The sequence below is a fragment of the Girardinichthys multiradiatus genome, chromosome 3 (genome assembly GCF_021462225.1).
Source record: "Girardinichthys multiradiatus isolate DD_20200921_A chromosome 3, DD_fGirMul_XY1, whole genome shotgun sequence".
Taxonomy (NCBI): domain Eukaryota; kingdom Metazoa; phylum Chordata; class Actinopteri; order Cyprinodontiformes; family Goodeidae; genus Girardinichthys; species Girardinichthys multiradiatus.
Genome location: NC_061796.1, coordinates 37,151,766 through 37,163,852, shown reverse-complemented (window position 1 = coordinate 37,163,852; position 12,087 = coordinate 37,151,766). Strand labels below are relative to the sequence as shown.

The 12,087-nt window shown below is 39.6% G+C and overlaps 1 protein-coding gene across 1 annotated transcript in view; it reads left to right on the top strand.

Moving 5' to 3' along the window:
- grik3 (glutamate ionotropic receptor kainate type subunit 3) overlaps positions 1-12,087 on the top strand; it is a 94,820-nt gene that overhangs the window by 49,905 nt on the left and 32,828 nt on the right. The window contains exon 11 of the mRNA XM_047361820.1: positions 9,624-9,847. Coding sequence (XP_047217776.1) covers positions 9,624-9,847 — 224 coding nt within the window. The remainder of the gene's footprint in view (positions 1-9,623; positions 9,848-12,087) is intronic.

Sequence of the window (12,087 nt, the reverse complement as noted above, 5' to 3'; positions counted from 1 at the left end):
AAAATAGTACTCAGAATAATATTAAGAGTCACACTATTCCTTTATTATCTGACATTATTGCTTTTTCATTACAACAATTCCAAAGACATGTCTTTCAGCTGAACTCCGGGTTGTGTCCTCCATTTGTACAGTGATATAGTTATGATTGAGTACAAGTCAGGAAGAGCCTGCCAGCCTGTCAGTTACATTTATGGCACAATTATGTCAAGGTTGCCTAAAAGTTATGAGTGTGCTGATGTCGCTTGGTGAACACTTGCCACAGCTGGATGACCAGAAATCTAGAAGAAAGCATGCGATGAAGCATATCTTGAAAGAATTTGAGCTAACACAACGGCCATCATCTTTCCACAGGACAGCAGGCGATCCTAGGAGTCTGTGTCAAACTCAAAACCTTGGCGGCCATGAAACCACCTTGCATTTAATTGGTGGCGGTTATTCTCTGCTGGCATTTCATAAGTGTCCCTGTCGGTGCCCTCCCTTTATCCTCAGCCCCATCAGGTCACAGCTGTACTCAGCTGAAAACTTGTAATAGCATAAGTGGCATTTAGTGCTGGGAATTGGGTGGCAGGAGTCAATGGCTTGGTGCTGAAAGGGTGTAAAAAGGTGGACTCCCACTGCAGCACTTTATTTCTACACTCAAGCTTTTTTCCAGATCCAGATTGATAACTATAACCTTTAGGGGAACAAATGGATTACCAGAGGCAGGCAAGTTGGGCACAAACTGGAAATGCATGACTCCATAGCTTAAAAGCACATATATTCGTCTTTTTGGTTTTTAAATGAAAAGGTCCCAGTTGCCAGGTCATTACTTTGAAGGCAAAGAAAAAAGCTGTGGCCATATTAAATGTTGTAGCTGCTTATGACAAGGTTTAAGTATGTTTTTCAAAGGTATAGCATCAGCTGATAGAAACATCTGTGCTGTGCATAAACTGCATAAACCTAAATATAAGCCAGCGCATTGGTAAGTAGTAGCATTTAGAGTTTAAATCAGATATTTACATTCACTAAATAAAGACACAGAATTGTTTTTCTTTTCACCTGACTTCAAATGAAGTTATTTTGTTTCCTGTTTTGAGTTGGTTAGGATTTAAAAATATATATATATATTTTTCTGATAAATGCCAGAATAATGAAAGTTGAATGAAAGTTGTTTTTTTTTAGAGTGTTGTATTACTTGGCTGGTGTCTTGAGATGGCGCTTTAATATATACATACAGGGTTTTCTCTTCAAGATGCCATCTAAATTTTGATGTGCACCAGTCCCGTCTTCAGCATAACACCCATACTATGATACTGCCTTTCATGTACTTCACAATTGGCATAGTGTTTTCAAGCTTCCTAACTGTCTCCTTTTTCAGCAAATGAAACAATGGTCATTTATGGCCAAACATCAATTTTAGTTTTGTCACACCACGGGACTTGTCTCCAAACATTAGAACCTTGTCCTTGGCTTTATTGTGAACTAATTAGGGTTTTAGACTGCTTTTAAAGGAATGGGATCTTCCTCGCTAAGGAGCTTTTTAGCCCTTTTTGGTAAAGTAATTGTTTTACTATGGATAATTGTTTGGTTTTACCAGCTGTAGCCAGCAACTTTACAAGGTATTTTGCTTCTGTTCTGTTGTTGATACCCACCTTTTGCGCAAAACACCTTCATCTGTGGGAAACAGAACCTGTTCAATGTCCTGTACAGTGTTATTGCTGGACATTCCAGTTTTTAAAGGCTGTTTAACTGCTGTTTATGTAACTGTTTGAGATTATGAAAATTGCAGCTTTAGGCAAAGATGAACCAAACTTTGGGGCATTAAACATTCATTTCTTGATGTCTTGGCAAATGTTTTTCCTATGATATCACACAAGAAAGCAATGTGTTGGGGGTTGGACTTGTACAGCATCTACTGTTGTGCATCCTTTTAACTCAAATAATGTGAATTAATGTAGAAAGTGATGACATCTGGGCTTTCAAAAATTTCATAAAGGCATATTATTCTTGGTGTTTGTAAACTTATGAATTTGAAAAAAAAAACAATATTTAAAATATTCTCTTACTCATTTAGTATATAGAATTTTTTTTGTTATTCTAACTGAACTTAAACAGGAATATTTAGTCTGATTTCATGCTACACAGTGAGAAAAAAATACATTAGATGAAAAGTCCAAGAATTATCAATACATGTATTGCTTCCAATGCAAGATTTGAAGATCGGCATCTTTGTAAATACTTTTCAGTTCCATTTTTGGGTCCAATGCTTTTCAAACATTTTTGATAAGAGTAAGCTGCTTGTAATTTGGCAGATCTGAGGCATGGACTGAAAGGCAAGCTAAGTCGAATTGACCCTGGGATGACATGAGACACTGGCTTTGAAAGGAATCATCATATCTAAGAATCTGTGGAGAAAAAAAAGTAATAACTGTTATGCAAAACATCAGATCAGAATCAGAATCAGAAAAGCTTTATTGCCAAGTACGTTTTTGGACATACAAGGAATTTGTTTTGGCGTAGTTGGTGCAATACCGTACAAACTAAACAGTATAAACATATCTACAATATAATATAAATATATGTGCACAGTTTTAAGTGAGTGAGAGTAAAAGTAGAGCAGTATAAGATGCAAGAGCAATACAACAGTGCAGGTGATCATTGTGCAAGTAAAGCAGGAGTCCATGCTGAGCGTTAATGTAACGCATAGAGTTACAGGTTACAAGTGTCCTGTCAGCAAAAAAAAAGGGGGGGGGGGGGGGTGTGGGGGGGGAAAGGGAGAGTGTCAGGGTGGTTTCCGGGCTTTGTTAACCAGGCTGGTGGCAGATGGGAAAAAACTGTTCTTGTGGCGTGAGGTTTTGGTCTGGATGGACCGCAGCCTCCTGCCAGAGGGAAGAGTCTCAAAGAGTCTGTGGGTGGGAGGGATCAGCCAGAATCTTCCCTGCCCGCTTCAGGTTCCTGGAGGTGTACAGTTCCTGGAGCGACAGTAGACTGCAGCCAATCACCTTCTCAGCAGACCGAATGACACGCTGCAGCCTGCCCTTATCCTTGGCTGTAGCAGCGGCGTACCAGATGGTGATGGAGGAGGTGAGGATGGACTCAATGATGGCTGTGTAGAAGTGCACCATCATAGCCTTTGGCAGGTTGAATTTCTTCAGCTGCCGCAGGGCTTTCTTGATGAGGGAGCTGATGTTTGGCTCCCACTTGAGATCCTGGGAGATGATGGTTCCCAGGAAGCGGAAAGATTCCACAGTGTCAATTGTGGAGTCACAGAGGGTGATGGGGGCAGGTGGGGCTGGGTTCTGCCTGAAGTCCACAACCATCTCCACTGTCTTTAGAGCTCAAGGTTGTTCTGGCTGCACCAGTCCAACAGATGGTCCACCTCCCATCTGTACGCGGACTCGTCACCATCAGAGATGAGTCCGATCAGGGTGGTGTCGTCCGCAAACTTCAGAAGCTTGACAGACTGGTGACTGGAGGTGCAGCTGTTGGTGTACAGGGAGAAGAGCAGAGGAGAGAGAACACAGCCTTGGGGGGAACCGGTGCTGATGGTCAGGGAGTCAGAGACGTGCTTCCCCAGCCTCACGCGCTGCTTCCTGTCAGACAGGAAGTCAGTGATCCACCTGCAGGTGGAGTCGGGCACACTCAGCTGGGAGAGCTTCTCCTGTAGCAGAACTGGGACGATGGTGTTGAAGGCAGAGCTGAAATCCACAAACAGGATCCTGGCGTAGGTTCCTGTGGAGTCCAGGTGCCGGAAGATGAAGTGAAGGGCTAAGTTGACTGCATCATCTACAGACCTGTTGGCTCTGTAGGCAAACTGCAGGGGGTCCAGGAGGGGGTCGGTGATGTCTTTTAGGTGTGAGAGCACAAGGCGCTCAAAGGACTTCATCACCACAGAGGTCAGGGCGACGGGTCTGAAGTCATTAAGCCCTGTGGTCCTTGGCTTCTTGGGAACAGGGACGATGGTGGAGGACTTGAAGCAGGCTGGCACATGACATGTCTCCAGTGAGGTGTTAAAAATGTCTGTGAAGACTGGAGACAGCTGATCAGCGCAGTGCTTCAGGCTGGCTGGTGAGACAGAATCCAGACCAGCAGCTTTCCGGGGGTTCTGTCTCCTGAAGAATTTGTTGACGTCCCTCTCCTGGATGGAAAGAGCCGTCCTCGGCGTGGGTAGGGGGCTGGTGGGGGGGAACTTCAGGGTGGGGGTTGGAGGTATATATATACATTTTTCTTTCATGTTTGTAATTACTTTGTGTTAACCTTTGAAAACACCTTGTCCCTTCTTTTTAAAGTTGATAAGCTTTTAAAAGCATATCAACTTTAACACTAGGACTCCCAGAATTCTAACACTACTAGAACTCCCAAGCTCGTCAATTTGACGGCGAGCATTCCGGATGCGAGGGCGGTGATGACGTCATCGCATTAAATTGGTCAGAATGCTTAAGGTTTTCTTGCACCCTATAAAATTATGGTTTTGACTAGAATTAATAATAGTATTTGATCAAAGCTTATTAAGTTTCATTATTATTTCTAAATAGTATTGAAAAATAATACATGCTTTACACTACAGAGTAGTGGGTACATTTTCACTTATTATTTCACTTTGCGGACATAAACTAGTGCTAAAAATGCCTTCAGCTCATCCACACTCATGTCCGAGGAGGAATCATCTCCTAAAACTCTGCGGGCCTCAGCCACGGTGCAGCCCTGAATGTGGATGGGTATTTTGGCATCCACCAAGCAGAGGAACGCGGTCTGGGCATCTTGGATCTGGCGCTCTGTCAGCGCGTTCAGGCTCTGACGCCTCCCTCTACTTTCTTCCTCCTCTGCTACTGTCCACACAGTGCCATCCTTTCCTATCTGCTCCTCCTTCCCAGGTGTGCGCTCGTCTTGCCATGAAAACGCTGTAAAGCGCAGAATAGATTGTTGTTACTGGGCTACTATATCTATGATCTAACTTATTGTTTATTTCTTTTTCCATTATCAGTACCTTGTTTTTTAGTTTCTCTCCTGCCAATGTGCTGGATTGCTGGGTTTATAGCTGGGCGCTGGACACCTGGCTCGTCTCCCTATCTCTGAACCTGCGCTGATTGTGGCACTGTTGCTGTAGTTTATATATTATTAGTTTACTAATCTGTAAACTATAGCCTAAAATGATAAAATCGTTACATAGGCTAGTCTTTTACTACCTTGAAGTAATGCGCCACAACCTCCTGCTAACGGGACGACTCGTGTTTTTTAGCTGGGGGAGGCTCACCCTCTGACCCGCTGTCACTGGAACTGAATGCTGACCAAGAGCCGTCAGAATTCCTCTCGACCCCAGAATCACAATCATGTAATTTTTGAAGCATTTCCAATGCCTCTTGAGCAGAAAATATCCTTCTGGAAGCCATTTGTAGGATGCCAACAATCTCCTTCTCAGACTGCGTTCTAGAGTGGCGGTTGCTTGGCAACGCTGGCGCGTATACTCAGCTGCAGGAAAAAATATCAATGTAAATAATAGGGCCGTCAAAATAGCGGCTGTTGTTGTTAGAGATAGAAATACTTATATCTTTTATTTACTTTGTTATTTTGTTTTAAATAGAGACATAGGAATACACAAGACACAGCTTTAGAAAAAGTCAGGATGCCAGGAAGATAAGAGTTTTAATAAACCAGAGTTATGACATGTCAAAGTTTCAAAACTGTCAAATTGACAGCCCTGGGAGCTCTAGTGTTAAAAGGTTGATAGGCTTTAAAACGTTGAAAGTCTGTATCCCTTCTTTTTCTTGGAAATGGTACAGACTTAAGCCAGGACAATACAGATAAAATAAGGGTTTACCTGATGATGATTATGAACACATAATGTAACTTACTACATCTTTTCATGCTGTGGACACAATTGAATATAAATGCATTGTATTTATGAATATCAAGTTATGTGATTCATTCCTCATAAAGGGTTAACATTACCAAGTGCCACAATTTAATATGTGCAACATGCAGAGGTTTATTTGAGTGTAGTCACAAAACTCACTGCTGTGCCAAAGGGCATTGTTTGTTAGGTGCTAAATGATGCCGCAGGCCTTGTTAAACTGGATTTAGTCAAAATAGATGATCACGTTAATCATGCTGTGATGCAAATGTTAATAGCATTCTTAGCACATCATTTGTTATAAGGCAGTTAATCTATTTACCGACAGATACACTGAAAGGTTTTAACCAGCACAGTTACTCCTTGTCTGTGCAGGTTGTCAGATAGATTTGTGTTGAAAACATGAAGTTGATCATTAATTACAGTTTTTCAAATTGTTTCATCTGAAAAATATTTAATTGCGTGGAGCTCATTCTAACGAGTAGATGTACAAGTTTGATTGAGATTTTTTATCAGACACAGCGACTTATTGATAATTTTAACTGACCTGTACTGTTGCTGCTGGCTCATATGCTGCAACTGAAATGTTGATGTTTATTGCATATGTTTCTTGTACAAATTTATGTCAAATGAGGGTTCATTAGATTATTTAGTAAACCCTAGAAACTGTTTGCCATTATCTGGACATCAGCAGACATCTTTATATGGAGCACATTTTTTTGTTTTTCATCGGTTTTTCACATAATTTGGGAGGAAGCAAATTTGTCTTTTTTTATGTTCACTTAAATTGTTGCTTGATTAGATAATTTCTAATTTGTGTATTGTGTGTATGAGCATAGACTTCACATTGCACTCCATTTCTAGTTATGTTACAGGTCGTTGCAAATCTATTTATGCTCCTTGGTTTTTTGGCTTGCCTGCAAAATACAATGTGTAACAAAAAGCCATCACATTGAACACCTCTCCCTCATTGTAAGCATCATATTGGCAACCTCATGCTGTGGGACGTTTATCCTTAGCATGGACAGGGAAGCTGATCAGAGCCAATACGAAGATGGATGCAGTTAAATATGAGGCAATTGTGGAAGGAAACCTATAGGCAAAAGGTACAAAGGATTACCTTTTATGCAGGACAAAGACCCACAACATACAATCACATAGAATGGTTTGGTATATATCACCAGGGTGACAGACTAGACTCTGGTTACTAAATATGTGACATCTAAAGGCATTGCACTGTACCGTATTTCTTTTTATTTGAATAAAAATGAAAACCATTTAATGTTTTTTTTTTTTTTTTTCAGTTCTACAATTTTGTTAGTTTGTGATGATCTGTTACATGAAATTCCAAAAACTACATTGAGCTTTGTGGTTTTAGCGTGGCAAAATGTAAATTGTATTAAAAGGGTAAGAATTCCTTTGCAAGCCTATAAATCATATTTTTGCTTGTTTTTTTACATTCCTTTGGCATTTCTGTATCAAGATGTGTCATATGGTATGTAGTTAAATTGTATCGATCAGCTAATTGTGTATCTGCACTTACAAGACTTGGGAGCAAAATATATAATTCAGTTGATATAGAAACTGAATTATATATGAAAGAAACATAACAGTTGGCATGAGAAAATGCACTCCTGATAAAAAGCATTGTTGGCAATATTTAATTAGTGCATGTTCAGTGCCGCAAGAATGTACAGCTCTAACTAACAGTGCTATGTATTAGTGCCTCATAAGAATATGTCGATCATGTTACTGTTGATAAATGTTCTCAAGGCTGTTATCAGGTGAGGAGGTCTGCAGGGACAGCGATGTTAAGCCTACCGTCTGCAAACGCAGATAACACCGCACCATGTGGCAAATACTAGGGCACTGTCTGTGTATTGCCTGGGCCCAGTTTGTGTGCATAAGCAGAAAGCAGAACAAGGACATGCAGCATGTATATTAACCCACAGTAGGAATCTCTGGAATGGCATGCTGGCAGATCCTATGGCTGAGTGGCAGGTTGGTTAAAAGCTGCGGTCGGCAGCAGAGAATACAGGGAGCAGGATGTGAAATGTGAATACGATTCGCTTAACAGAAACAGCGAATGCAGGGCGGGATGCTCTCGTTTTTCTGACTTTCTATCAACCGTGTGTTTAACCACCATGGTGCAGACCACAGGAGCACATAATTCAAGGTGCCACATGCGAAGTAAAAATGTTTTATTTCTGACCTGCGTTTATGGGTATACAGAAGGTATCACATAAATATGGGCCAAGAGTTGTCTAAAATAACTGAGAATTTAATTCAATCTGGGGACAACCCGAGGGTCAATATAGAGGAAGAATAAACAACATGATAAAGGAAGAGAACAGGCTTTCTGTGCAATGCTTATCTGCAACGATCTAAAAACATAGAACACACAGCAAAATACATTGAAAAGACACAGCTTGTATTGTGTACTTTTTAATATTTTTGTTCCTGTATATCATTCATTGAAATCTCATTTGGAATAAGTCTTATAGTTTTGCTTTATAGCCAAAATGTTGAAAATGCAGTATGGTGAATTGTTGTACCTCCAAGCCCTATTACTCTTACACTGCTCAACATGTAGGGCGTAAAGAAAGCCTCCCTTTGTGAGTTGTGTCGTTTCTTGAAAGGGAAAAGAGTATCCATCCGTGAAGCAAGCAGCTGGTTTCATAAACCTCATGCCCAGCCATCATGTATGGGAAGAGAATGGTGGTGGTTCTTGGTTTGCACAGCATACATGGGTGGTTGGGGCATGGATATTGAAAACCGTCTAAATTTGTAGTCCAGGCATACCTCCATAATGGGTGGCGACTGTTGATGACCGCAACTTAACCTGTTATGCCATGCTTGTCTCAGCTCTGTGTTGTTTTATGTATTTACTTACTCATAGCCTATTGTAAGACCTTGACATACTAGTGCATGATGGTGAAGGGGAAGGAAGAAGATACCTTGATTTAGATTTTTTGCACATAACAAAATCTAAAAAGTGCAACGTGCATTTCTATTTAGCTTCTCTGAGTTTATGCTTTGTAGAACCACTTTGGCTTTAGCTGTATGTTTAAGTTTGTTTTCCAACTAGAAGGGAAACCATAGCCCCAGTCTCAAATACAGCCACCCACACCCCAGGATTTAACTCCATCCATCTCTCCTTCATCTCATACCAGCTTTCCTCTCGCTGCCAAAGAAATGTTACTTCAGGTTTTGCTTTACAAACGAATTAAACTTTAAATTTCTCTACAACTTTATCCCTGGCCTGTCTGGGGATTTCCTTCGTCTTCATGATCCTGTTTGTTTCCTAATGTTAGGGGTTAGAAAACCTAACTTTAAGGTCTTCACAGAATAGCTGGATTTATACTGAGATTGAATGAGACACAGTTGAATACAGTGGAATACACTGGATTTTAGTTAGGGAGATCAGAATAAAGGGTTTAAATTAAATGCACAACACAGTTTTCAGACTTTTATTTGCAAAAAATATTTAAAGCAATGAATAGTTGTTTTTGTTTTTCCACCAACAATTATGTAAATTTTTTTCTGGTCCATCACATTAATCCAAATACAATACATTAAGATTTTTTATAGCAATTTGACAAAAAGCGAAAATTGCACAGTAATATCAATATGTGTACAAAATCCTATAAATGAAAACTTGAAATTTTTTTAGTTTGATTACCAAATAAACATATAGATTGGCCTACATACTGTTGGCTCAAGTTTGCCAAAATTACAGTGCAAGGCTGGAAAACACAAAGCAACAAATAACTGTTTTATTTTCCTTTTTCAGAGAGCAGACTTGGCAGTGGCCCCTCTCACCATTACCTATATGCGTGAGAAAGTTGTTGACTTCTCAAAGCCCTTCTTGAGCATGGGCGTCAGCATCCTTTATCGCAGACCCAATGCCACAAAAAGCGGCTTCTTCTCCTTTCTGAACCCCATGACTCCAGACATCTGGGTGTACATTCTCCTGGCGTACCTGGGTGTTAGCTGTGTTCTTTTTGTCATTGCAAGGTAAGTAGAGACACTTTAAGTTGTTTGTCCTTTTAGTCCTTAATTTGTCTCCCCTTGTGGTTTTCAGGAGTCACAGTAATTTACTCAGTTATCATTACGGGCTGAGATTTGTGTGCATGAGTCCAGTTTGTCATACTGTGGTAACTGCTGGGTAGTGATCAAGGCAGGTATGTCTGCATGGGCTCTCTACAGCCCAGCAGTGTGAAGGCAATTACAGAAGAAACCTTCAAGTACAATTGTAAAGTCCCATTCAGTGAGTAATTTCTGGTTCCTGCATGATGTCTTTGGAAGTCACAAGGAGGCTTAAAAAGACTTTTGAAAAAGAAGTAAAAAAAAAAAAAAAAAAAGAAAATCTTGTGTAATTATATTCAGCAACAATAAAAAAAACTTACACACCTGATGTGAAATTACATCTGAGGAGGTTATTTATAGTTGATCATCAGCATTTACATATTTTATGAATTATGAAGTTCAGGTTGTCAGTTATGTTTTTCAGTTGATTATGTGTTTTTCTTTTTTTGTTTTTCTTTGGTGGTGAATAAGATTTATATCCTTTTAGTTTCACTGCCTGCATTTCCTGCTGCTTCTCATGCAAAGTGGTGCTTGAGGAAGTTCTAGAAAACAGGCGCTGGAGGAAGTTCAAGGGCTTGAGAGCAAACAGCTGCACTCCTCCATCTTCATTTGCTGCTATGAGACTAAACTAATTTTGGAGTGGCTTTAAATAAGTCTAAAATCTTAAATTTTTGCAATCATTCATTAAGGGATAGTCCAGACAGCTCCAGGGCTGTCTGAGCCAGGGAGACGTAAATTACCTTAAATATCCTTAAATGTATATAAAGTTAATGTGCAGGATAATTACAGGGTTCTTTCAGGCAGAAATGGGTAATTTTAAAAGGGATAAAAGACACTTCAGTGTGTTCTTAACATCAACCCTTAACTGACTAGGGATAATTATATTGCAGGATGTCTTTGGTCAAATTTAAAAGTTTTACAGTCATATGTAAATACCACGTCAAAATGATTATAAGTCAAAAGACAAAGTTTGACAGAAGAACTGCTTCTTTTTTTTATGTAGCTTTACCCACAATTATTTGCAACTGTAGTAAATATGTGACAAGCCTAAAAACAATCTGTTTTTAGTTGCTGTAAAATATTTGTTTTTAGAAAAATAATCAACAGCTCATGCAGAATAAATCTAATTGAAGCATTTTTTCAATCTATTCTTCTCTTTTTTAAGTAAGTGAAAGTATCTAGAAAGCTGAGACAATTTCTATTAGCCATTCTACAAAATGGGAAAGACAAAAGCACAAGCAATTTTAATGAGGGAGATCTGACACTTGCCTTTCCCATTTTGTAGCCTATATCTAAAGACAGAAAAAATAAATAAGTGCATTGCAAATAAGTAAAAAAAAAACAAGGCTATGTCATGTAATGGTGTAAAGCATGACCCAAATGCAGGGAGGAGGCAGATGGCAAGAAGGTAAAAATAAACAATTTTACTTAAAAAAGGAAATTCAAAATTAAAGTCCAGGGGAATCCAAGATAATTCATCACAAGAGACACACAAGGAAACATGCTCGTGTGAGTAACAGGATGATCCAACTAACTCAGACATTTGAGCGGGAGAGTTGATTGCTGAACCAGGAGCAGGTGGTTGATTGCAAACTACAAGCTTTGTGGGAAGGCGAGCAACTGAAGTTGAACTGAGGAGATATGAGAAATGGCTGATAGAACACTCAGGGAACAAGAGAGCAGAATGTTACTACTAAAACAAAGCTGAACACAAAACCAAAGTCCCACAGATCATGACAGGTTGGAAGAGAACATAAGTTTATCTCGACATTATGCCCCACAAGTAGGATAATAGAAAAGTTAAAAAAACTGATTGTTTTAGGGTCACCTTGTTTGCATAACAAAACATTATACCCATCTTGTTAATATTTGTTGAGGGTGTTGCATGCTGCTAATATTCATTGCTAAGCAACCAATAACCAAAAGCTTTTACAGAAATAGTATATGTTCCAAAGTAAATGTTGATGTTGATGTATGCTCTGTTTATATGTTACAGCGTAATAGCTGATTTATCACATAGAAATTTTACATAGTAATTCAGGAACCTAATGTCTCCTTATTTACATACGCCTGTGCACTTAGTTTTACTCAGCTGCTATTGGATTTTTTTTTTTTTTTTGGGGGGGATGCTTTTGTGTTATAGAGCACATTTGTTCTGAAGGGGAACA